Raw genomic sequence first — 27,803 nt, 5'->3', positions numbered from 1 at the left:
TGTTAATGAGATGCACACTGGCTCTCATCCAAAGACACACCTTTAAACATACCAGATCACACACTGTTTTTCTGTTCACTCCATCAGAAACACCCGTTCTGGCCAACAGGTTTTGTCTATTACATTAGCTTGTCAGAAGGCAGAGCTGATTTGTGATGTGTTTGGTATTTGTCAGTCTTATTACAATCTCTAGGGGACAACAATGTAAGAGCAGCACTCTCCCTGTCACAACATAACAACCACTGGCTGTTAAGAGACACAAAACTGCAATTACCACTCTCATCACAACCAGAGACACGCCACAACTGAGACCCAAAGCCATATTGGCTTGTTACTTCTTTCCCGTTTGCTTGATTTGGCAGTAGCACTATTTGCAGTGGGATAAAAGTGTTAAAATATATAGCCGGCAGGTAATTAATTGCCCCTTGGATTTTACATCTGCAGTAGTGGTGTCGAATAAAATCATGTTGATTCATCCAGTGTTATTGTATTTGTAACAACCAGACAGTGTTTCTGTCTGCACCTCATGGTGCAGCTGCTGGAGGAGTTTCTGTCAGGAGCCCCCCGGGGTGCACCTGGGCCCGGTAGCTCCTCAGCTGTTTGGCTTGGCCATGGCGAGACGCAGCTGGATGCTCAATGGTGGAAACCAACCGATATTAATTTACATTTTTACGTTCAGCTGGGAAATATTCCATTTCCAAGGTAAATCACAAAGGAATGTTTCAAAATACTGAGAGAGTGAAAATTATTCAGGGGTCCTGGGGTTTGCCGCTCACCTGAAGAAGAGGTCACAGAGTCAACAACTGACATCAACAATTTTTTATATTGCTGTGGTTTAAAATGCCAAAGGTGTGATGCAAATCCTGAGGCTCAGACAGCAGTTGGCTGACTGATGTTGTTTTGCCTCATTGCCTTTCAAATACACAGCTAATTCCTGGACTGGACTTAACCATCTACTCCAGCTTGCTGTGTGTTAAATTGTGGCACCGAATAACATTTGAAGTTAATGTGTTGCATTACAGGCATTTAGCTGACGCTCTTATCCGTAGCGACATAGAATGCGTGCAAAAGTAGAATAAGCTTAAATCCCTAGATCATCAAAATTACAAGCAGCCAGTCATAAGGAGAGCAACGGTCAGAGCAAAATAAGAGCTAAGGAGAAAAATAAAAGGGGTGTTAACAGACGAGAGCTAATCAAAGAGCAAATTTGCCCAAAAAGGGAGATATTAATGAGAGAGTCAAAGTTAACTTTTTCTTGACTTTATCCTGCCTGGTTCTTATTATCAACAATGAACCACATCAGATGTTGATCTCTGCCCCTCAGACTGGATGTCTTCCAGTGGCTGCAGGGCTTTTCATCCTCTGTCCAGAGGTTGTGGCTGATCTTTAACCGTTCTTCTTCTCTCCCGTCCCATGTTTCAGCGGATCTGGTCTTCATTGAGGTCTGTACAATAAACCTGATGTCTGGCCGCGTTTCCAAGTTGGAAAACATATAAAACATTGCAGCCCAAGTTCACTGCATTCAACTACGCATCAAGCCGCCACACTCCCCCCTGAACCGAGCTCTTGGTGTTAACTGTGTGCCATAATTACTTTTGGCAAAGTGATGAGTATTGTTTTACACTGTTATTTAAATACACAGAGAAAACAATCCATCTTCTTCCTCATCAACAGTTTTTAAATAAAATTGGCATGTATAGACCTTTCATTTATTTTCCCTCTCAAAGCCCAGCAAGTGCACCACTGAATACCCTTCAAGGCAGAGTTGTTTGGCACATTGATAAGCCAAATATCCTGCAAATTCTCTACTTAGTCCATGTGCGTGGTCAAGCCAAGAGGTCCATGTAAGAGTTTTGGGGGCCATAACTGTTTGAATAGGACCTGCAGCATGCCAGAAAGGTTGGAGGCATGTCAACTGGCAGAGAGCGATGCAGTCTGGGAGAATAGCACCGTGGCAGCTCTCTCCAGCAATAACCTTTTCAATCATGTGTGTGATCTTAACCTTAGAACCGAAACATGACCTGATTTAACAAGCCACCAGAGCTGATAGATAGCTCCTGGGGGAATGCTTCTGTCAAAATAAGTCCCGGGGCAACATGTATGTTAGAAAGCTTGTCTCATCTGCTGGAATGTTGAAAGTTACTGTCCGTCTATAATGTTATTCTATTTTAAGGAGGTGTTGCAAAAGAGGAGAACGGAATTGATTAGGGCTGATGGGTTTTCTTCTGGATCTGGGGCATCCTGATAGATGAGGAGTTCGTTTTAACAAGGCAGAAAATGAAGAGAATGGACTGGAATGCGGTGTTGAATAGGTGGGATCTGGTAGACGGTTGAGTGTAACCAAACGTCGTGCCCTGTTTCTCCGTAGATAAGCATGAGGTCATGACAGAAAGGAGCCTGTTTGTGTTTGGCACCAGATCAAGCAGGAGAGTGCTGCTGCTGCCCCGTGCTGCAGCTCTGTGGGCAAACACAACGCTTTGTTCATTTGTCTTTTTTTATTTTTTTTTTTATTTTTTTTTTACAGGAACTCATTTGTTTCAACCAAGCCAGCAAACTTATGGCTGATGTTATCTTTTATGGGGCAGCTGTAGCTCATATTCTTATAGAAATAATGGGATTTTCTTAACAGAGCTTGAAATTTGAATGAGTGAGAGAGAGAGAGAGAGCGCCAATTTGGAAGCTGTCCGTACTACTGCGCTGATGTCATCCCATGATGTGTGTGTGTGTGCATTAACTGCATATGCAAGATTTTTATGGGAAGACAGGAGATGGGAGAGAAAACGATGGAGAGAAAAAAACATACCTCTGCTGCATTTTCTATTGAGCCTCGGTCCAAAAGCAGCACTGGGTCTCTCTGTTACCAGAACATTTGTCAGACTAACCCACCAAACTGTTTGTGGTTTGGAAACTCGGTTTAGCTGAAAGGAAACTCCTTAGGGCTTGTTTTGTTTTCATTTTTTTTTTCTCAGTCTATAGGAGCATTCTTTTCCTGAAGTCATGTTGAAAGTTTTACATGATCCCAGCTCAGAGCACAGAAATAATAAAAAAAAAAAAGAAAAAACATTATATCCCAGCTAAAAACTTACATGTGGCATGGTGGCAGCCCATGTGAGGGATGTGAACTACACACAGGATACTTTGGTCTTTTTTGCTTGCATAGTAATTGCTTGTCCCCCTTTTGGAGCTTCCCGCAATTTCTGCATCACATTTGTTGCTGGCTTGATGTAAAAATATAATATCATCCATTTTTATGCCAATTTCTTAGCAACTAAAGTGATACAAAGTTAACTTATAGGCTGCAGAAACCCAACTGCTTCTACAGTGAGGAAAGTTTGGCCATTTGCTCATGTATGCCCGCATGTGACCTGTAGCGGTCCTCCTTAATTCTCCGTGTTGCTTTTGGTAACTACTTAGCTTTCTGTGGAAATATCAAGTCATGTAATAGTTCAAACTATTTCACACCATCTTTAGCTTTTTCATTATGTGTCTGAACTTCTGAAATGACATACGGGCTGATCATCTTGGCTACAGAAGCTAAAACTGTCTCCCCACCCACTCAGAGATTGCCTTTATACCGACTCAGTGTAAACACACAGAAACCCATCCTGAATGCAGTCATGCTTGCTTTTCCGATGTTTCACTAAACTGGAGCAGCGTTTTTATATATATATATATATATATATATCTTTTTTTTTTGTCGAACGGATGCCTTTAACGAGCCACTAGGCATGATTGCTAACAGGTTGGCCCTGCGCTCTCCTCCTCGCTGCCTGACGGTCTATACTTTATGGCGTGCAGCAGAAACCGCAAACAGACTATGAAAAACTGCACTACCCCCCTCCCCTCTGTCATCATCACCCAGCCATCTCCAGTGCACAACCCGGATGGATCCATGTGTTGCTGTTGGACCCCCGGAGGGAACAAGCATTCAACCAGCTTTGGAGTCCGTTTAATGACAGATTCTCCACATTAGAGTACAGACAGATGCCATTCATCTACGCACCCAACCCCCCTTCTCTCCTCATCTCTTTCTTTTTCTTGGTTATATTCTTCATCCAAGCCTGAAGTAGGCCTACACTTGCTCAACCCCAAAGGATGACCTCATGGGGCGAGCAGCTGCCATCACCATTCTCACAGGAGTTAATAGGAACAGTATGTAGCCCCTGGAAAGGACTCTCTCTCTCTCTCTCTCTCTCTCTCTCTGTCCCCACAAGTTCAACACTAGAAAGCCAACTAACATCATTTCGCCTTCATTTTTTTTTTTTTTTTTTTTACTTTTCTCGGAAACCCCCCCCCCCCTCATTTCCTCATTTTAATGCTGCCTTACAGATGATAGCCTAGATGAAGAATGGTGTGATGTCAGTTAAAAAGTTTCAGTCCAAAATGCTGTGTGTCCATTTTTGGTCTCATTTTCATTCCTCATTGTTTCAAAGTCCAGCTTTCTACATCCTCTAACTTGAAAGTATTGTGTAAGTAAAGGCCATAATATATCTGATAAGTTCAGTGATATTCCATATTGAGTTTAACTTAACTTTTTGTTGGAGCAGGTGTCAACATATTACAAATGGAGGACATCTCCTTGTGGAACATAATGCTTCACTTGTTTCAGTCATAACACTGAAAAGTTAGAGCGCAAGCCTGTCAGTGAGTTGATTTGAGAATGAACAGCTACAGTATGTGTAGTATTTCTGCCTCCTAACTGCCGCTCCTCTCGGCTCATTTATTGTCAGAGCAACTGTGAAATGTATTTTGTTGGCTGACGGTGGTGCGCTCTAATGATATACTGTGCATCCAATCAGATATCCCTCTGTGTGTTTTCAGCAGTTGGACCTGCACTGGAATGCCTTGTGTAATGTGTGAGCCATATGACAGTTATTCATCAAATGGCGGTACACGTACCCACTATCTGGGCTTTGAATCAGACCACAGTCTGAACACCAGAGTGGAGACAGAATCCAGCCCCTGGTGGATCCAGCCCACTGAGTCTATAGTCCAGGATTCCTGTTTCATTATTGCAATAAATCACGTCCGATCAGCATCCTTTGGACATTTCAAAAGCAAACTTTCATTCTTTTCTGATGGCTGTGCCATATTTAAAATAATTTCCTAGAAATGATTTAGTAATTGAACATGAGACATTATGAAAAGCCATTTTTAATAGACAAAGAGGGAAAAAAACTAGTTCTTAAATTGCAAAACTACAAACTTCAATTAAAAATAGACCACTATCTTCCTTTTTCCTTATCAAAATGATACAGTATAAACGGTTAAAATAAATATTTATTTGAAAACAAATTTATTTAGATTGACTGTTGATAGACAAGTAGTCTCATTAGGTGTAATGCACGAGATAGAAGAAATTCTGTACATAATTGAAAGAGGATAAAGGAATAAATCAAATATTGCTGTGCTCCACACTTAACATTTTATCGTGCAGTGGCATTAGACCAGAGAAGATGTTAGCTATTAAGGTTTTGATTACACACTTTGTACTTTGTGGCTTCCTTCTTTTCCATATGGTGAGAAAACAATGTTCTGTACAAAGTGCTGAACTCATACTGCATCTTGGCCGGCTGCGCTCACACGAGAAGTCCTCTGGAATGTCCATTGCTTGCAGTTGGATGTGGAAATAACCGGTCCACACTCCAACACTCTGATCTTGTTTTGTAACAGCATTAAGGAAAAACCTGCAGCATTTGCTCAGAATATTTAAAAGGAAATGATCTGTGTAAAGCAAGAATACCTGTTTCGAGACTGCTCATTATACAAAGGCAACATGGTTTAAAAGAATACATTTTTACATACTGAAATGATGGCACTTGTGTATATATATTGGTAGTTTATATACAGGTTCGCTTTAGGTAGAAATGGAACATACACCACTGAAATAAGAGTCAATAAACTGAACCTACAGACAGCATAACAATACAATCAGGTGTGAAAGCCATTTGGAAATCCAACGTGGCAAACAGATATCAGAAATCAGTCAGCTCTCCTGGAAGTCTATTTTCTTGACCATCAGTCATGTGGTCAATATTATATTTAAGAAGAGAGAAAGAAAGCTGCCAAAAACACAATGTCCATCAACGGCTTCAGCAGCACTGATTCTGAACGGGTCTCTAATACACACAGAACCAGCTGCACAGCGTGGATCCCAGTACCAGCAGGGCCAGCTGTGCCAATCTCTCCGTCCCACTGGCTGCTAGCTGGACCTGCTTGCTGTTAGAACCTGAGCCGTAACGATGCGAGGGCAATGTCTCCCCCCCGCTGCAAAGCACCATGGGAGCCTGAAAAGAAGTGGGCCTCCTCTGTGGTCGGTCGGGGCTGGAGCCGTCGGTCGGCCTCTCTCCGACGAACAGCAGCGGATGTTTCCTGTGGTTCAGCTCAATCTTGAAGAGCTCGTACTCCTTGTGTGGCAGCTTGATGCCCAGCACACTGCACCCGTCTGTGGGGGTCAAGTCCTGCTCCGCCCCGACCTCCCAGCCACCCGCCCGGCCGCAGTTACCCGGCCTCGTCCCGTTCAGCACCTTAGCTGTGGACTCCTCTAAGGCCGTAACTCGCACTTGGGTTACCTTGAAAACGAACTCGGTGGCCCCTGAAACCTTGACGGAGGGGTTTCCCTGGGCGTAGTGGCCCGAGGCTCTCAGGGTGAAACTGGGCTGAGAGCAGGCGGGGTCGGAGTAGTGGCGGTAGACGCCCTCCCACGCGTGCCGGTCGGGGTCGAAGGTGAAGTCTCGGGTGAGGAAGAGGACGGCGGGTCGGGCCTCACAGCGCTGGCTGACCCAGCGGCCTGCCAGAGACAGGGGGGCTGCGGGGGTGCGGGGCAGCGCTGGGGGGCGCTGCTCCGAGGAGCGGTACACCAGGGCGCACACAGGGCAGGGATGGACGTGGTGCTGGAGGAGGGGAAGGAGAGGCATGAGGTGAAGGAGAGGCATGACAATGAGTTTTGATTCAAGACTGTCAAGATGTCAGAATGAGTCTTATGAATATTGATAATGAGTATTGAATTGAAATGTTTGACTAACTTATCTTTTTATAGTACATATATTTTAGGGATAGGAAGGAGATGCCAGGTGATGCAGATAACCTGTCTCCTATTGGAGGATACAGAGTTATGTATATGGGCTAACACTCTGAAACCTGTAGACCCGATGAAGCCTCCTGCGTGTGAAATGTTGTGTTTTTCTGGTGTGAGATAATTAATAAAACATGGGAGCTGCATTATATTGTGTGCGGTATTTTTCCATTTTCTAAGTTGATTTCCTTCATACCAGCACTGATTGGGAAAGTATTCTTCTGGGGTGTGCATTTTCTTCTAATTTATGGATGAAATGTGTGTAACCCCCCCTTCCCCTTGCAACTACTCCTCCAGGCTCTTTCTGTAAATAAGAATGTGTTTGTTGTGAAGTTGCCTGGTCAAATAAGAATTTAAATCCAAAATACACAGAAAGGTCTCACCATAGCGTTCTGCAGTGGCTGCTGGTACCCTGTGGGTCTGTACTGAGTTCTCTGTGTCCAGTCAGTGTGTATATCCCCTAAGAACAGTTCCTGGACCTTCCCTCCATGGTTGTGGTGCTGGGTCTCCACCCGCACCAGACCCATCTCTGCCATGGAGAAGCCCAGGGCCGCCAGACAGGCCCTGCCCGCCCGGGCGTTGTACAGCTCGTACAGCCTCCCTGGCACCGTTCCACCCAGGGTGAGACCCGCGCAGACCGGAGGCAGCCGGGCAGCCAGCCTCTGCATGGCCACGGAGCTGTGGACCACGATGGCCACCTTGCTGAGGTGGTGCTCGGCCTCGGTGCCCCCGCGGGTGATCCAGGAGGCCTGGCGCAGACGCAGCTTCCCCTTGATCACCAGGGAGTAGGCCGGGTCCTCGCAGCCGCTGTCGGTGTAGTAGTGCTGCAGGAGCCGGAACTGCCGGCTGGGGTGGAAGGTGTAGGAGCGGGTCAGGAACTCTGGGCCGGGACGAACTTCACATCTGAACGTGAAAGGAGAAGAGGGAAATGGTTAGAATAAGGCGGGGTTAGTGAAAAGGAGTGGAACATAAGGATTTCAGACAACAGTGAGTTGCGTTTAGTTGCCTGCCATTCTTGACTCAATTCAAATTCTGGCTAGTGATGGCTATTCTGCGCTAGCCTGGACAGAACCATCTTAGTCACCAGCAGACAGTCTGGTGCAGTTTCTATCCCTGACACAATATTTTGACTTGGGTCAACATAAGGTGAAATGTTATTAATCCCTGTAGGGAAATTAGAAATTGAAAGAATAAGAAATAAAAACTGTAAAAGACTCATAAAACAATAAAGCAATAAAATAGGAATGTAAACAACTGTGGGGTTCTATAAACATGCTGATGTCAATTATGTGCTCTATATGAGTATAAGTATGTGTAAACATAATAATAAAATGTATATGTACTGTATGAAATAGTGGAGCCATTATGGGGATACCATTAATATAACAATGAGGGAAGTAAGAAGTCTGTGAATGTACAGCAGTGTACATCATTTCATATTGGTGTTAGCACTTCAAATGACCCATATTATATCTGTAATTATGGAGAGTTTCAAAAATTGGATTAGATTATTTTGTTTGTCCTTCATCTGATCTTTTTTTCTGCTAAGCTGCTCGATTGCTGCAACAACTTGCAGAGAAATTACCTTGTTGACACCCAAGTACCATCCAGTCTGGGCGGGATGTCTGCTGTGATTCTCGCCCTGTCCTGTAGGTGGCGGTACTGACAGTAGGGCTCCCACTGCAAGCTTTCGCTGTGGTTGGAAGAAGAGCTGAAGGGGGCTGTGGGGACCTCCCATAGTTTACTCCCTGACCCAGCCACAAGCACGGCTGTAGCAGAAAGCCAGAAAACAGTCAGTAAATAATCCCAGTTATCATTATCTAGTATTCCAATCAGATAGACACACAAGGCTCCATTACAATTCATTTAGATTCCCAGCCTGATTTTGACCATACTGTGGTGTTTTTAAGAAACAGGAACACGAAATTATTCGCTTCAGAGATGATTATCAGCCTCCTTCATCAGAAAATGAAGGGAACAAATAATAGCCGTGGGGGAATATTCACCCCTTCTCCTCTTTACAGCTAAACAAAATTCTGGTTGACTGCAAGCAGTTTGAGGGTTGTGATTCCTGTAAATTTTCCATGTAATGAGTGGTGAGTGGGCACTATAGAAACCATACATAGTGCTGAATCGGGATGTTGGCCACAGTGCAGACGGTTTTGGCTTGTCACTTCAATCAGCCTGCAGCTGCAGCTCACACTCCTAGTTTTTTTGGTCTCCCTGGAAGAAGGAGGTGTGTATGTGTGTATGTATGTATGCATGTAGGTATGTGTGTGTGTGTGTGTGTGTGTGTATACATTCATCTCTGTCATCAGGACGAAGCAAACAGTCTGTCACTGACAGCAGCAGGCCGACCTAGCCAAAAACATCTGTTGATAATATGATTCAAAAAACACTTGTGATGATGAACGGTCTTGCTTAAGATTTCCCAAACACTGACAGTTAAGTTAATCCAAATGAAAACATTATTCATTCTATAACACTTATTGATCTGACACATGCACATCTGCAGTCTCTCTGCCTGTCACGTTCTGGTGTATCCACTTGTTGTTGCGTACAGATATGTGCGTTGTTGACAGGGCAAGGCCAAGATCTACAATCTGGTTTCAGCACAGACAAAGGCTAGAGGATTCTCTGATTGCGCCCCGATGGTTGGAACGTGAGAAGAGCCACTGGGGTCTGGGCAATGTGTGTGTGTGTGCTTTTGTGTGTGTTTGTGTCTCTGTGTGAGTATGATGAAAATTATGGCTTCAGTTTCATCCTCCCAAAACAAATGTCAAAAAGCAAGGGGAATGAGTCCTCACAGGCTCCTCCATCTCCTGATCGTTCTCTGACTTGCTCTCTTTTTTTCCTCTCTCCACCGTCCCACATGGTTTCTCCCTCTGTGGCTCTATCTGTCTCTGTCCGTCTTCCTATCTCACTCTCCTGCTCTCTTTCATTCTTAAGTCAACGTATCCATCTTGCTTTTTCCTCTATTTCTCCTTTTTCTCTCTCACCTTCCATCTTCCCATTTCTGTTATTCCCTTTTACTCCCCTTTACCCCCCTCCCCTCTCTCATTTTCGCTCTCCCACTTTCTCTCCTTTCTCACACTCTTTCCTAACGGCTTCAGGATCTCATCATCGGCCCTGTGCTAGACAGCTTTATGGACGTACTCTGGGTCCACTCTGAAAGGTCTTTCCCTTGTTTGACTCAGATCCGCTCACTTCACCCCTCTTCTCGCAGCTCACATGGGGAGAATGTCACCTGTTGAGCCCTGGGTTGAACTGGGAGTTAGTTATGAAAGCCGTCCGGTTCAGTCGCAGATTGCAGATGGAGCAGAGTCGCCTCAGGGAAATGGGGACTTTGATTGGAAAGCGTCTGATGTTTACTTGCCAATGAGTTTGTCTTTAAAAGGCTCCAAGAGGGAGCCTAACTGGTCAGCGTGTATTAACCTTGTTAGTGTCAGGAGGATATTTTTGGTTCCCCTAACTGTGGGAATGCTTCCCATGTGTTGGCCACAGCCACACACACATGTTCAGCTCAGGCTACGTTCACATTACAGGCCTTCATGCTCAGTTACGATTATTTTGCCGTAATTCTTAGTTCTAATTCATGTTTGAAAAGTGACCTATATCCGACCTCTACGATGAAATGACCCACATGTACAAATGAACAACAAATGACGTCATGTTTACATCATGGAAGCTGGTGAAATTGCGGTTCAAGCGTTAATTTTAAGGAATATTTGCAGTGGAGGTCGAACGAGACTTTGTCTGCTGATGAAGATTTGACTTCCATCGTGACAATGACAGTGATCTGCGTCGTGGAGTGTGACGTAAAAACCACATGAATTCTGATCTGACCGGTCAGACTCAGGTCGCTTTGCCATGTATCAGATATGTATCGGATCTCGGACCACATACCAATGTGGCCCAAAAAAAGATGACATTCCATATGTTTTTTGGTCTTCACACTACTCTGAAAAAAAACAGATCTGTGTAGGCAAAAAAATCTAATTTGGGCCACTTCCACCTGTAGTGTGAACGCAGCCTCAGTCCTCAGTCCACACACACACACACATACACACACACAGCTGGGGATGTTTGAACTACAGTCACACACCACACAGACAGATCTCAGCTCAAGGCACATTTCTTCTCCTTCGAGCAGTTTGATTTATGTCAATTTGTTGATATGAGTAATTTTTTTTTTTCTGTCACAGGCGTCGAAACATGTTTGCAATTTTCCCCATGCAATGATGTGTGTTTGTTTATGCTCCGTGTCACTGCAGCTGGCGAGGGAACCCGGTCAGACGGACTCAGCTGAGCTCCCACGGGAGAACTCAGGGCAGAAATACTAATCAGGATTAATTAATTTCCACTGCTCCTTGCGAGTCATCCGATTGGCCTGTTTTGTGTTATCCCCCTCCGTAACTGCATGCAACACGCTGCCAAAGTAGTTACTCACACACAGAGCATTGAATGGACAGAGAGGCAAGAGTTACAGTATGTGATGTGGAATCGTTTGGGTTGTTATATTTGAGTTTCTGTTTTGCCAAAGCATTTCTATAGAGTCTTTCTTGAGGTCACTTGTCATTCAGGCCCTTTCCCGTCTTGGATCTCATTCCAGTCGGGCATATGGTTGCATTTACTAAAAGAGCACTCGTAAAAACAGAGCTTAGTAAAACAAAATTGCTCATCGTGGGGTTTTAAGTATTCCTCTACAAAAGAGGCTATTCTAACCACAAGTGAGACAATGTAGTAATACATATGATAATATCCAACAGGGAGCCAGGCCCCATCACAATTTGGAGGAGGCGGGGGACTATTTTAGTTGATTCACTTCCTGCATAGGCAGTGAAATATTATTAGTCTCATCCTGCAGTGGTTCCCAATCATTTTTCCATTAGGGCCCCTAAAACTTCCCCCTGATAGGATCTGCATGGTGCTGCCCCAGTGCAGACAGGGCCGCATGCTGGGTGCATCTTTCAAAAATACATTGTACATAATTTTGAACAATAAAACTCACTGAAAGAATGACTTAATGCACCATCGGCTGGGGAGCCACTGTTCTATAGGGCTATCATTCCTTACTCTCTCTCTCTCTCTCTCTCTCTCGCTCTCTCTCTCTCACTACTCTACTGCAGTGAAGCTGAACACACACCAGCTCTGATGACAACACTTGCCACCCATTTGTCTTCCTGTAATGTCATCATTCTGCCACAAGGGGTCAGTGCAGCAGTCTGTGACCTGTGTGTGGTCTGGATGACCAGCCTATCATCACCAGCAGCCCGCCACGGCCACTGGCCGTTGCTGCAACTGGCCCGTTTGTGTGACTGATGACCAGCCAAAGTAATCTACCTGTATTGGAGCTTCCAAATTCATGCTGTTGCCACACACACACACACACACATGCTTGCACACACGCTCAAAAACACACTGGAGACATTGATTTATAGAAGGGATGCCATTTATAAAGGACCTCCGGGCTGCACACTGTTTGTTTGTTTGTGTTAGTGATTAAGGTTTGGCAGCTCTCACTCTCCTCTCATGTCTCATCCACAGCGCCAAAGTCAAAATACGGTTTTATGTACTTCTCTATTTGGAGCTGTTCTGTGCAAACAAGAGCTAGATCCAGCCACTTTTGATTCACGGCCCACATCGACCTTTAAGCCCGCCCTGCGCCGTTCGTTAGAGAGAGACCCCTCTGTCAGCTTCTTAGCTCGCTCCATTGAGGCTTTTCAAGGAGAGTTCGGTGCACTAAACTCGCCAAAGTAGGGATAGGCACAAAAAGGACAGGACAAAATATTATTGGTGCACTATTTGAAATAATGTCACAATGCAAGGCAAAGCTGGACCAACAATTCACACTTTATGTGCAAACATTTTAACTACTTCCTCATGTACTTCCTATGTTTTTTACAACATCCTGGCCCCACCTTCCGCAGCTTAAGTCCCAAGTGTGGTCAGCCGCAAGGTACTGTAGCCACTCTCCGTGTCTCTCTAATCTCTCACTCCCTCTCACTGCCTCAGTGCCGCAGGACAAAACCCTCTTAACTGTCCCTGAGTTCCCCCCTCACACATAGCCACATGGCTTTTGTGAGGCCTGCGCCCTCCTGGCCCGGCCCGGCCCGGCCCCGCTCCGCCTTACCTCACCCACCTCCCCTCCCCCTGATTACTGTTCCCCTGATGAAAAAGCCATGATGTTTACGCCTCATTTCTCCTGGATGGATTTCAGATTCCTCCCCTCTTTTTTCTCTTTCCTTCTTTGTTTCGTTTTTATTTTTTTCTCTGCGTCTGTCAGTGGTTGATGAGGTGAAGTTGGTCAGGATGACGAGGGGTGGGGGGGTTGATGTAAAGCTTCTTCATGTGCTGTAATGACCCCAAACTCTTAACAAGTCATGATTACTGGGGTGAAGGATGTTTATGTGTGTGTGTGTGAGAGAGAGTGTGAGTGTGTAAGCATGTGTACATTTCCTTGTGTGCCCATGCATATATGTGAAGACCAAGGTAGAGCACAGAAAAAGACATTGTAGTCTGTGCTGCTCTGTTGCTCCACACATAAGAGGAACTGTTTGGAAAATCCTGCAGACCAGCACAGTACCATGGCATAGATAAGGTGTGTGTGTGTGTGTGTGTGTGTGTGTGTGTGTGTATATGTGTGAAGTGGGTAAGCAAAAATATTAAATGGCACAGTAGCTTAGAGATCCTATCCGTTCCACATGTTTACTTGGCTGCTGCACTTTATTCACAGTTCACAGCTGCTTTTTCAGGCACTCTGAGTCGCTGAGTTGTCCTCCAGATCTTGGACCGGTGTTATAAGATATCTGGATTGGTTTTCTAATGGGAAGGATCTCACCGCCCACGTATTGATGGATAAAAATGATTTCACATAATCCTTGCAGGAGAATAACCCTCTAAATCATCTGCTTTTTTTTCGCAGCATTAGCCATAATCCCCTCACGAAATATGACCAGCTATATATTGTATGCTGATCTCTTGGTTGCAGATTCTTCTTTTATTTCTACTCTGTGAAAGTCAGCATGCGCATACAGAGGATACAAATAACTTACTGACCACAAGCAATTTTTTTGTTCTTTTTTTTGTTCTTTTTTTTTTTTTTCAGGTTGCTATGTAGTAGTAGCCATTTTAGACCCCACACTGCATCTCTCCTGCATTAGTACTTGTTAGCAGCAGTGCGGCAAGCATGTAAAAAGGACTTAATTGCAAGTAATTATTGGCCTTTGTTTTAACCTGGAGGGAGTACCAGATAGGTGGAGTTTACAATATCGGGACTCTTCAGGTGGTGTCTGGTTAATTTGCCAACAAAAAATATACTGATTTTTCTTCCAAATGCTTTCCTATGATTGTCAAATGCATTTCTTGCGATCCTCTGGCCCAGTTGTGGCAAACCCCACCTATCTGGCACCAAAGTAGGCTTACACAAACCGTGCAAAGTATTTTCAAATTCTATTTGGCCCAGGCCCGCCTGCTGCAGGAACCTGCATCTGTCTCTCTCCCTCTCCTTCAATGTTGTCGCCTGTGGAAACAACAAAGTCAGGCGCGGGTCAGATTGATTTAGAGGTATTTCAAAGAACATGAGGTCTGTTGTGTTATTCTAACCCTGAGTCCCCCTTCCTGTTTTGGGCTTTCACCCCAGTCTCTCCTAGGAGTCTCCCCGACTCGGAGTATCCCTCGGTCCCCGGGGCGGCACATGGACGACTGCTGTTGTCTTTTCATCACAGTGTAAGCTGGTTAATCCAGCGGCCTCGTTTATTTAGACAAGGGATCTAGAGGGGTTTGTCCAGCGGACCTTGCTGCCAGTTCCACTGTGGTTAGCAAACTCTGGCTCCTGTTCACACAACAACACACAGCTGCTCCTGCTGCGTCTCACACCCTCACCATGTAAAATAACCAATGGATTAAGCCAACACCTCCACCTACTCCACCAACACCACCACCCCGCTGCTTTGCATATACAAAAACACCAACACTAACAGTGACAGTTCTCCCTCACAGGTAATTATAAGCACACAAGGGCTATGATGTTGCCTAATAGCCTACTGTACTTTGCCCAAATACTGCATTATTTGCAATGCTACTAATTCACTACATGTAATTTTCAAACAAAACTATGTCTGCTGTGATTTACAGTTCATAGGGCGCCATTTGATGGATTATTTGTACTTTTTCCACTGTCTCATTTTGGGTTATTAGACAGTAGTAGACAGTAGTGAGGATCCCTGATTATAATAGCACCTGACATGCATTGTGGTGTCTCTCCTTTGTGGACAGCCAAGGCAGTCAAGATGTAGATAGCAGACAAGGAAAGTTGATGGTCCGTTGATGTTTTAGAGCTGAGATTACATTGGTTTCACCTTAATCCAAAAATTTGGCTCAGAGAAGTTTTGGAAGAGCTGGTGGCTGTCTCACATACTTAGAGTGTTTCAAGTTGGAACAGGACAATTAAGGGGCCAAATAGGACGACTGCATCCAAGGTTTCATTAAAATGAATTGGATCAAGAGTTTATCTGTTCAAAACATGGTCAAATGAGGCAGTGATAGGGCATGATTGTTCATTTTTCTCCATCTAAGGATCCACCAGACCTTATGCAAATATTTACTGTGGTTTCTTCCACACAACGAATCGCTTACTTTTATCTTCCTTAACAGCTTAAACAAAGGAGACAGCAATCTGCCAAGAGTAGCTTGTCTGTAGCTAAAGAATCAAAGAGTTAGGGTTCAAAGAGTGTTAAGTAAATAGGAAAAAAACACTGAATCTGTTACTATAGTTACAGCAAAATGACAAGCAAAGTTGCCTAAAGGTCTGGCTCAATATGGAATCAATATGTAGAGATAGTTTTCTGTGTCACCTCACAGTCAACATAAAGTACACCAAGTTGGGAAGTTTGACCAACAATTTTTCCTCCGCAGAAATGACTATACACCTGTCATAATTCATCTAAATACAAGTGTTGTGGTCCAAACCCATTCATGGTTTATAATTCCACTTTGATATCAATGGCAGTCGCTTGAATTAATTTCAAACAAGGGTTGTGTCCAGATGAAAGCCTCGGGGCCCTGAGCTGAGGAACCGCTCAGCTCCTTATGCTGTGTGTCTGGGGCCAGCGACTCAACCGCCCCTGTCTCCTCTACTTGACTTGAGCGGTGGAAAAGAAAAACAGTTCACAGATACCAGTCTACCAGTCTACCATTCGACCATTGAGGCAGCGAGGGAGGGAGGGAGGGAGGGAGGGAGGGGGGAGGAGGAGGTGTGCAGCAGGGGTGCAGGATGATGATTATAACTGGGCAGATGCCTCCTCCTGTCTCTCTCCCTCCACCGTCACCTTAACCAGCGCTGACGGCCAAAACGCTGCGCTCCCCTGACCAAGGCTGCGGCGGCTGGACAATCAGCTCCGCACAGCAGCCTGAGGTAGGGTCAGTAATGGCTGGCTCCTGTTATTCTAACCATTAACATAATGGCAACATTAGTTCCAGGGCCACGCTTCCCTGCTCCTAGGGAACCATTGTTTAAAGGCACCAACCAGGGCGCTTTTTAAGACTCCTCTGCTGGCCGCACATCCAACTGAGGCTTTGAAGATCCAGAGAGAGAGAGAGAGGTTGAAAACAGACTGGCTATTCATAAGACTAATGTCAGCGCAGGTTATGTTTTTGTTTTTAAGAGTGGGGAGCCGAATGTGGAACTTTTCAAATCATTTGAATTGTGACAAATTGCGTAATGATTTCCTCGTAATTATGAGTTTGTCTTTTATAATCTTTTCCTTTTTGTCTCTATATCCTGCCATGTGTTCCTTAAGCTAAATCACCAAGAATTCAGCTGATTTCTCACATGAGAGAGTGTTTATCACATTGTTTTCATACCGGCAACGCTTTGTTTTTGAAAAAAAAAATAAAAAAAACAAAATGAGGTGCAATCTCATTTTTAGATCATAGATTGTAAAAGTTCGATTTACAATGCAACAAGTTCTCACACATGATTCCTCAAAAAAGAAAAGATAAAATAGCAGTGTCGACTACATCATTCTTGAAACTCAGAGAAAACCATGTGACTATTTAACAGCATCATGGTTGTAAACTTTTTTTCTTTTTTAAAATAAATCTTTTTAAACAACAATCATCTTGGACAAAATGTTGGTCAAAATCGGGCTTAACATCAAGGCTTAATTTTAACATAATCAGGCTTAGTTTTCACTAAGTCGAAGGACAGAATTCTTTTGATCTCTGGGAGTAATTATATTCAACATAATCATAGAGAGATAAACAGAAAGAAAAGACGCACAGCCATCCTGAACTCACCTTGCCAGAGCCACAGCAGCCAGACTCCCCTCAACAGGTGAGCGAAACGTCCATTTGACATGTTTCCTGCTTCCACACACTGACACTCACACACTCTGCTCGCAAAACAAACTTTGATCCTTGGGAAATCCAAGAAGCGGACAGGTTCCTGTCAACAAGAGACGATCATTTAGGATATCAGCATGACACGAGCGGAGATGAACTGCCCGGTAATCCCTCAGATGAAATCCTTGTGTCCCGTACAGGCAGCAGGGAGTTTTTCTTCTCTTCTACTCTGACTTCTTGGCTTCCACCGTCTGATAAGAAAGTCCTCAGTTGGAATCACTTGCTTCATGCAACTTCACCACACTGGTGCTTTCCTTTAGTTGGAGAGTTGAAATGCTCCTCTCTCTCTCTCTCTCTCTCTCTCTCTCTCTCTCTCTCTCTCCCTCTCTCTCTCTCTCCCCTCACAATCACACCGTTGCCTCACTCGGTAGTACTGTGGATTGGTTCCACTCTTTGCATGTGCTGTGAGTGTGTGTGTGTGCATGTGAGCAAGGGTATTTGTGTGAGTGTGAGTGTGTGTGTGTGTGTGTGTGCTCCTGTCTGGCTCTTGGTTTGAGCTGAGAGGAGGGAGTAAGAGAGAGAGAGGGAGAGAGAGAGGGAGGGTTGGGGGGCAGAGATAGAGAAAGTTTCAGAGAGTGTGGAGGAGGGGACTTGAGCTTCAAACTTCCTAAAGTAAAAGGCTCTGGGGAGCTTTTAGAGCAAGGTGCAAAAGGGCAGTAAGAGTAATACTGCAGCTACAATGCTAAGCCACATGTAAATTATACTCACACAATCTACCTCCAGGTACTTAAACTGAGAGAAATGAAATTTTCTGATTTTTGCTTACCTCATGGAGCAGCGAGAAATGTTTAACCTCAAATCTGTGGCAGCTGCAGAGCAGCACACACACAGTTTGCACAAACCCATATCAGACCCCATTAGAAAGGCACATACACACATGCACACACACAAGCGCTCCAGTCACACTGATTCATAGGTTCTGCATATACATGTGGTCTGACTGGGCTGTTGACACTGTTGACCACTGCGGAGGTAAAGAGGGGTTTCAAAGTGCCTGCCAAGGGAGAGTTGGCAGCACATCTACGACGGGTGGGCTGACCAGAGCTCTGGCACACACTCAGGGTGCATACACCCCCAACAACATTATACACAGGCAACGGCCAGTGCAATTGGGCCGGGTAATTTTACCGCCGGTACAGTGTTTTATATGGCAGATTTGTAATGCATCATATTGCTTACATTAACGTTGCCTCGCCAATTGTCAATTCCCTTTAATCTCTTCTTGAACCGTTCCCTAACAATGTTGAAAGCCCACAGTTTCTCACAAGATCCTCTTTATATGTCATGATGCACTTTGGCAATGAATGAGGCTATGTGAATGGGCAGTTATGCTGAAAATAAGCAATAACAGCATTTTCTCATTGTACGTTATTCGTATCCACAGTAATCAAAGTGATATTCCTTTGCGCTGTCCCATTCGGGTTGTTTGCAGTGTTTCCCATCCTCACCACTAAACAATGCCCATGTCATCATCACAGCTATCATTTTGGGAGGGCCTAATCTGATTGTTGATCAGTGCCTCTGGGTTAGTGCTAACTTGCTGTGACAGACCCCACAGAGTGTGTAGAGGAGGGAGGACAGACGCTGCTGATCTCTGATCCCAGATCTGACAGCTGGACGCTGCCTGGGGTGTCAGTAGCTTTGATCCACTCAGGGTCCTCTCTGGAATGCACGCACACACACACACACACACACACACGCACACACACACACACACAAGGCCACTCACATCAATGAATGAACACACTGATGCACGTGTATGCATGCACACAATCTTTCTTTCTCTCGCTCTCTCTCACTCTCTTTCTCTCTCCTGTTACCAACACACAAAACACACAAACTCACCCCCCCCCCCCCCCCCCCCCCCCCCCACACACACACACACACACACACACACACACACACACACTCACACACTACTGGGCCTTGCCTGCTGGCACACACACACAGGAGCTGGCATGTGTGCCTAAGAACACACAGTCAATGCTATTTTATAATCAAATAATTTCTCAATCCTGTAACTAATACCTCTCCACCAAACATGAACTATCAACCACGGTGGGCTGTGTGTGTGGTGTGTGTTTGCTTGGGCACATGTCCTACACGTCAACACACATTGACGCACACACACACACACACACATACACACACACACACACACACATACTCACATGAATAATCACATATACGTACACATGGCTTGCATATTCACACAGAACTCTAGACTGGGTTCATTCATACTGGTCATCCTCTGTTCTAGCCGATTGGACCCGATTGGTTGAGTTTCCCGCTCTGGTCCCTTCACGGGCTAACAGCACCCCCAGTAGGGCTAAATCTGCCTGTGCATCAAACACAAACATCCTCTTCTCTTCTCTTCTCTTCTCTTCTCTTCTCTTCTCTTCTCTTCTCTTCTCTTCTCTTCTCCTCTCTCCCGGTAAAGTCTGCAGCCTCTGAAGCCACATGTGTTCCTCTGCTGGCCTAAAAGATCAAATCCTGCCAGATCTTTCTCAGCTGAGTCTCCCTCTCAGCTTCCTAACTACTGTATCTAAGGAAAGCAGCCTTTGTAGCATAGTGGGGGGTCAAGGCGGGATGGTGGGTGGTGGTTGGGACTGGCCCTAAACCAAGAGGATATGCGCCCGCCTTGTCAAATTGTACACACGCAAAGATAAATACATATACACACGCATACAACCACACACACACACACTAAGCCTGCTGCAGATAGGACCTGGGTCTTTAATCATCACACATTCACATCCCGGCCCTTTATCTGTTAGATGCGTAACTCCAAACATACACACAAGAAAAAAAACAGAAGAAACCCACATCATTCCCATGCCCATTATTCACTGCCCTTTGTCCATGAAATTTCACTGCGCTGATGAAGCTAAACTAGAGTGTTCTGATGGTTTGGTTGCTTCTATCTGTGACCCAGACCTTTACAGTATAGATCAGATTCAGGGACTTTGATTTTGTTGACAGTGTTGGGTGGTGCAGCCAGGTGAGGTCTTACTTGGAAGTCTGAGGCACTGTGTTTTGATGTTTCCTCCTGCGCTGATGAGAAGATAGGCAGTCTGATGCTGTAATCCCCTTGTAGCAGATGTCCAAACATGTTACAGTGCAGCCGAGAGGAGGAATGCTGTCTGCCGTCGTCACCGGGACCTCGGTGCGCACAAATACTCCAGTCAAGCTGTTGTTTCATAGGCATATTCACAACACAGAGGATCCTTCACCCTGCATCTTCCCTGTATTAGTACTGTAGGTTTTTTAAAATAGTTGCTCTTGGGTGTGAACACCTGAGACGTCTGCAGTGGCTATATCTGTATCTGTACTTCCTCAAGTCACTGAAACCACCGCCTGTTGTCGGATTTGATTTTGAAAGCCAGACAGTATTGATTCAGGGATCAAAGTTCTGTTTTTCCTTAACGGCATGTATGGATTTCCATCAGCCTGTCTAGACATTTTTGCCAAATTCTACATAACTGCCTCTCTGTCTAATCACTGTCTGTAAGATATCCAAAGAGGTAAATCGTGAAAAGTGGCACCCACTCTTGTAAAATGATTGTTGCACTAAATAAAAAAAGCATAAAAGGTAACTTCAGTCCTTATTTTTACAAAGTCATCTATCTGAATGATGAACATTAGGTCTTGATTTTATTTTTCCAAAATGGATATAGGCTATGTCATTTTGAGTAGAGCATTGCGCTGGAGTTTTCATCACATATTGGGTAATTCCTGCTTTTTCAAGTGCTATTCAGATGGTTGTTTGGCCTCAGAGAAGTCTAAGAACTTAATTGAATTGGAACCTGGATCCATATAAGATCACACACAAAAACACAGGAATCAGCCATCCTTTTCAGCCTGAATTTCAAGTGTTTTGACAGGAGTGATGCGTTAATGATAGTCTTTGTGACACTACTGAAGGACGATGAGATGATTATAAAGCCCTCAGTCGTTCAGCTGCTGACAAGGAGCTTGTTGTTTGTGGCAGAGCCTCTCTGCAGGCCGCAGCACTGTGCTGCCTTGCCAAACAATCGTCCTTCACACACACCGCTTGCTGTGACTCCAGAGGTTTGCATATGGGGCAGCTCCAGCTTCACACCAGTGAGTGTTGTGTGTCGGTTTCACACATTGCCTCTGTCAGTGGCACTGATCTGTCATCGCATAGATCTGGAAGTGACACTTATGCACACACCGCTAACCGGATTCCCCAGCGGCAGCCTGTTTGTTCTCAATATCTCCCACTGGACACCCTTATATGTACACACTGTACACTGTATGTCTAACCCAGAGACATACAGGCATGCAAGCAGATTTTGTGTATAAATCAATATGCAAAAAGACAATTTCGCAAACACACACACACACACACACACACACACACACACACACTCACCTACACCCACACCACCGGCACCAACTGAAAGAGGAAAACTGGCTGCCGAGGCAGAGATAGTGTGGTAAGTGTGTGTGTGTTGGAGCAAAGTGTCACTCCGACACTGAGAGTGTGAGCCAGATGGAGTGTCTCTGGCAGATATTTACACTTGGGGAAAAGTTGAGCAAATATTCAGAAGCACTGATTGCTAACAGATGATTATCAGCCGCAGCGTTATTTATTCCCAGGCTACAGGTTGCCACAACAGCTTCTCTGTCACTGCAATTCTGCAAAGTTTCCATCTCCATTAGTGAATTGAAACTCGCAAGTATTACGATGGGATCGTACTGTTTGTATGTCTACAAACTTTTACTTTTAATGGAGTGTGGAAGTTGCTATCTTTTTCCCCCTAAATTACAATACCATGTTTGTTTGTTGTTGAGGCTTTGTCAGTGTGTGTATGTGTATATTATAATTAATATGTGTATACAATAATTAAAGGAATAGATGTACTAATTTACCAGAAACCCAAAGTAAGAATAACTCTTCTACATGCCATTTGGTAGATACTTTTATCCAAAGCACCTTACAGTATGGGTGGCCCCCATAGTGGGAATCGAACCCCTAACTCTTGCTATATTAGTGCCATGCTATATATATTGAGCTACACAAGAACACAATTAACTCCTCCTTTAATCTATCTAATATATAACACCTAACTAAATCAGGAGTGAATCTACAACAGCATGTAATGACGCTGTAAAGGAGAAGAGGAGGTGGGCACTTCATTCTTTCCCTGCCTTATCTCTGTCTTCACTTAGCAAGAGCTGGGTAATCAAGCGGCATGCGACATATCTCCACGTTTGCTTCTGGTATCTTCTCTGTTGGACGAGTGATGATGGCAAAATCCTCCTCCTCTTTTACAAGAATGTGCTACCTTGAAAATGAGACGGCCAACAACACATAATCATCACATCTCACGTTGCATTCAGCTGCCATGAAATAGCCGAAACATATTATCATGTACTGTATGCAACATTTACGAACAGAATACAAGTGTTTTTTATTAGTTTCATGTTTAAATGAGTCCATGCGTGGATTGAACATGTGTTTCAATTTATAGTATGTGAGGTTTCCATGATTTACCCCGCCTGGCAAACAGGCTTTGCATTGTCATTGTACCCAAAATGGAGAAAATGGAGAATCAAGGCGAGTTAAACACAACTCTTTCCGTCCAAACAGTAATTTAGACAAAGCATTTCAACAAAACTGATTTAATTACAGCAACACACTGTTCTGGTGAGGTCAGACACCAAGATCATTGCTATGTTTTGGCTGGGGACTGTGAAGCTGAGAGGAACATACTGTAGGGGTGTGATGAGGGGCTTTGGACTGGGTAGTGAACTGTGTGTGTGTGTGTGTGTGTGTGGGGAGGAGATGGGGGGTAAGAGGTAAGGAAAGAGTGGTGGTATATATGGTTAGGCATGAAGGGTTGGAGACAATTCACTTTAAATTCAACCAATTCTGTGTAAAAATGTCCTTTCTTGTCTGTGAATGCATTATGCCGGTGAGTCATTAATAAACAAATGTCATGTTTTATTTTACAGTTGACACAACTGAATTTTGAATTAAAAGTGGACCGACCCCAGCCCCGGTGAGGGTGAGGGTCACGGGTGCGACAGATGTGAGCGGGAGCCACATCTGGCTGGTAGGGGGTTGGTAGGCCGTATAAAATTGAGCTAATGGGGTGAGAGGGTGAGGGTTAGAGGCTGGCAGATGTCAGGAGAGGCCGTGCCTGTTATTGACATAGCTGCCATCTTAGTTCTTCTTTTCATCCGTCAGCCGGAATTGACCGAGGATTCCCACTGCTTTGTAATATGACCCAGATGATGGATCTCCTGCTAAAGGGAATGCGCACGTGTGCAGGGCGCACGCGTACGCACACACGTTCACACATACAAGCACACACTCGCACAAACTCACACTCATGCACAAATGCACTTGCACACATTAGCCCTCCGTCCTACGCTGCTGTCATCTGCCATTTGGATCCATATCAGTTGCCTTCCCAAATCTGCCCGCATATTATTTTACTCGACCTCAGCCAGCAGAAGAGATTTGGTCCTGGGCTGCAAATGGGATCTTGACATGCGAAAGTCTTGCTGGATTATATCCACAGGCCAAGCAAGACCTTTTACAGGCTAACTTGAGATGTTGACACCACCCACCCACTGCTGATGAAGATTTATGAGTGATATAACACGTAATCATCACATTCCGCTAGCATTCAACCCCTCATGAAACAGCAGAAATAGATCATTGTGTAATGTATACAGCATGAATTGACAGACTGAGAGCGGATTTTTTTTTAGAAATCAGTTTAACGTTGAAGTAGGTTTCAAAGCCTGGATTGAACATGTGTTTCAATTTATAGTACGTGAGGTTTTCTTGATTTATCCTGCCTGGCACAGAGACTCTCCAGTTTTACAGCAATGCCATTGTACCCCGTGTGGTAAATCAAGCACACCTCAAGTATTTCAAGTGACCCAGGTCAGCTACTATTGTGTCTCATATCCTCCAGTTTATAGCTGCGTTCCACAGTCAATGCAAGGAGAGAGAGAGAGAGAGAGAGAGGGATGCATGCAGCAGTGGCAGTCTCATGACTTGTCACATTCCAGCGGAGGTCTCTGCAAGGGCTTCTGGTCTCAATATGGGAGATTAGAGAAAGACGCAGGGAGGCAGGGTGAGGTGAGAGCTGATCCCAAACACAGATAGCACCTCTGGGGGCAGCGGTGGCAGTCCCACTCCCTGTGCTGGTGGCCGTCTGGGAAGCTGCAGGTAGTGGTTTCTGTCCTCTAGCAACATATCTAAAATCGTCAGTGTTCATTTAACTCTGAGTGATAAAAAAAATCAACTCTATGACCCATCAGAGTTAATTTAGCACATTTAGAACTTTTGAACTCCCACCTGAGAGCCATATCAGCTCTATGAGTGGATAAATAACTCTCCAATCAATTTGAAATAATTGTCATGACTTTTGAAACCATGACTTTTTAACACTGGAAAGCATGGATTTTGTTCAATCTTAAAAATCAGTTATGATGCCAAATTGTGTCTGTAATCAGTGTAAAAGTCATGAATTGTGTACATTGGAGAGTTGTTTGTCCACTTGTAGAGCTGATACGGCTCTAGGACGGATGTTCAAAACTAGCAGAAGTGTTAAATTAACTCTGATGGGTGCGGACTTATATAAACACAGGCACAGTGTTGTTTAGTTTAGTTTATAACCCTGACGATTTTGCTGTAGGCATCCTTGAGGTCCCACTCTAGATCCCACTGACAGACCTCGCTGTTGAATTTTGTCTGCAGCAGTCTTCTCTCTTTTAGCTACAACCTGAAGCAATTATCTGAACAAACAAAGCCTCTCCCTCCTCCGTATTTTCTACGCATTCAGCAGATGATAAGGAGTTGAGGAAAGGAAGCCATTAAGACTGTTGTTGAACAAACTGACAGATGTTCAATAGAGGAGGTCGTTTTAGACAGAGAGAGACAAGGAAACCGCAGCTATGTCTGATAATCAGGGTGTTTTGGATTATTCCTGTTTGAAGACGGTGCACTCACCTTAATCCCATCGCCCCCCCCTCTGAGCGGAGAGGGGGGAGTGTGTGCTCGGTGTTGGTTTTAAGCACCTCTGAATTGCAGATCCCCTTGTATGATTGTAATCATCATTGCCTCCATTTTGCCCCACTCCAAGTCTGTAATTTGGGTTGAGATATTGATGCTGACAGATGTGGTGAAAGCATCAGTGGGAGGGAGGGAGGGAGTGGAGGGAGTATGAAGTGGGGGTGGGTGGGGTGGATGAGGAAGGGGGGGATAAGATGGAGAGATAAGCAGAGGCAAGGATGAGGACAGACTAGAGGAGGTATTGTGTGCAGGTAGAGCGCAGCGGCGGTTAAAAGCCCCGAATCTCTCTCATTTCATACCTGCGGACAGGTGCTTGGCAAGGCAGAACCTGCGCGTGAGAGAGGAAGAGACGGGCGGAGGGAGGGGTGGGAATGAACGAGGGGGGGGGGGGGTATGAGACCTTCAGAGAGGATCAAAGAAGGTCACGCTATTCCTCCCCCTCTTCCCTCGCTCGCCCCCCTCCACTGATCTGGAAACGATAGATTTCATTCCTGCTTTCGCTCCTCAAGAGGGGAAGTGGTGTCGGGTTACCAGGGCGGGGCCTGAGGATCTGATGTGGAACTAACACCAGAATGCAGGACTTGTTTTTGATTTTCGGGACACGGTCATCAAAAGCGAACAATGTCACATCCTCTGTCAGTTTCACTACGATGCCAGCAAACATTTCCTCATTTATTGATTTGATTGATTTGACATTCTTACCTTCCTTCTCCCTCTCAAAAAAAAAAGTAATGTCCTTAAATTGGACATAATTGCTTATCACTTATAACACAAGGTCATTTGCACAATTCCAGTTTTGGCTTGTAAGTTAACATTCCTTGTTTCTCCTAAGTATTTGTTAGTTTCCTGAGGCTGTTTTCCATTTTCTAGCATTTTCCAATTCATTATTTTCAAAGGCACGTGTCCAAAAGTTGCCTGGATCTGCTGAAAGTCTGTTTACCCCACAAGTGCAAACTTTTTTCTGACTTTAAAGATGTTTCCTAACAGTATCCCTCAGAAATTATTGGTTAGCATAGTATTTGTTAATCAATTCGGTAATTTCAGTTTTCTCTCAAAGTGAGTCCTATTTGTCTTCTACCTGACCTCTTTGTCAACTCTTTCCATGATTACCCGCAAGTTCATGAGTTTGTGTGTCTTGATATTTGTGTTTTGTCGACTAACTCTTTGTTCAAAGGCGTCTGCTCCTTCAGTTGACTAGTCAATGCATGTTAGTTACAGTCAATCTATAATGTTATACTAGCTCTTCACTAAAACAATGGGCATCTTATTTCAAGCCTTTATGGTACTTAATTTATGCAGACGCCTCTGCCTGACCACAAGTCCCATCTGTGGAGTCTTTATAGAGCTGTTGGACAATGTATATTTATGACTGCAGTCCCTTTATGATTTCTGTACTGTAAAGGAATAACAGCCTGGCAAGGAGAGGTGGAGCCCCCAGGCATTATTTACTATGGTGTTGTACCTCGGAGACACGCAGCCATGATACGGGACAGGAGGCATGCAGGAATTAAATTACACCCGAAATTTAGTGATCCTTCAAAAGAATGGGCTCCCTTGTTGGATAGGTTTACCTATGTTTCGGCAATGGAGTTTCCCCTTTGGAGACGGCTGCAGGAGTAAATGGTAAAAACAGGTCGGAGGGAGCAAGTGAAAAATTCCAAATTAAGTGCAGAGGTGGTTTGTGGGTGCAGTGTGCGGTTGACATGTTGGCTCCTGCGTTTGGTCTCAAACAGGCCCTGCTGTAGGTTTGGTTAAAGAGAGAATGACTGATGTCTAATTACCTGTTGAGATGTGGTTTGGAGCGCAGCACTTCTTCTGACAGTACGTCTTTCCTTTTGATGGGGAAATTATAGTCTACAAGCGAGGCTCATATTCTCTTGATTTGCATCTCGAGGTCTTCACCTGCTCCATCTCTCTGTACATTTGAATTATGCGCTGGAAGAAAGTCCCCCTCATCACAACTGAAGTGGGTTTATTTTCTCGGCTGCCTGGAGGGGGGTTGAACTTGAGATTCACACACAGAATGAAAAATATTTTGATTGCATTATGATTATACCCTGTATTTGTCTAATTGAACTTGATTTCGCTGCTCTGCATCTCCTGACTGCTAAGGTAATCATTAAGAAGCGCATCGTCTGCAGTATTTTTCCAGAGGTGAGTTATACTGATGTTTTGTGCAGTAGTGTGTTGACTGTAAGAATACACCGGCGGAGTGAGATCAAACAGCAGGGCAGCAGTGTGTGTGTGTGTGTTTGTGTGTGTGTG

General features: G+C 44.6%; 1 protein-coding gene across 1 annotated transcript; it reads right to left on the bottom strand.

Annotated features, from left to right (window-relative positions):
- Window positions 1-5,153: 5,153 nt before the first annotated feature.
- Window positions 5,154-17,935, bottom strand: apcdd1l (adenomatosis polyposis coli down-regulated 1-like). Its single transcript, XM_071903892.2, has 4 exons — window positions 17,375-17,935; window positions 8,661-8,844; window positions 7,459-7,978; window positions 5,154-6,893 (listed from the first exon to the last, which is right to left on the bottom strand). Exons 1-4 carry the CDS (start codon window positions 17,433-17,435, stop codon window positions 6,120-6,122), a joined length of 1,539 nt encoding a protein of 512 aa, XP_071759993.2. The 5' UTR covers window positions 17,436-17,935; the 3' UTR covers window positions 5,154-6,119.
- Between the last annotated feature and the right edge of the window lie 9,868 nt (window positions 17,936-27,803).

Source organism: Centroberyx gerrardi, chromosome 5 (genome assembly GCF_048128805.1).
Source record: "Centroberyx gerrardi isolate f3 chromosome 5, fCenGer3.hap1.cur.20231027, whole genome shotgun sequence".
NCBI lineage: Eukaryota > Metazoa > Chordata > Actinopteri > Beryciformes > Berycidae > Centroberyx > Centroberyx gerrardi.
The sequence above is the reverse complement of the archived record's forward strand: the minus strand, read 5'-3'. Positions and strand labels throughout refer to the sequence as shown.

Excerpts from the sequence above, each read along its gene's own strand:
- apcdd1l (XM_071903892.2), bottom strand. The coding sequence starts at position 17,435 with ATGTCAAATGGACGTTTCGCTCACCTGTTGAGGGGAGTCTGGCTGCTG. Across the intron at positions 8,845-17,374 it reads GCTGCTGTGGCTCTGGCAAG|CCGTGCTTGTGGCTGGGTCA; the intron begins GTGAGTTCAGGA and ends TTTCTGCTACAG. Across the intron at positions 7,979-8,660 it reads GGTACTTGGGTGTCAACAAG|ATGTGAAGTTCGTCCCGGCC; the intron begins GTAATTTCTCTG and ends TTTCACGTTCAG.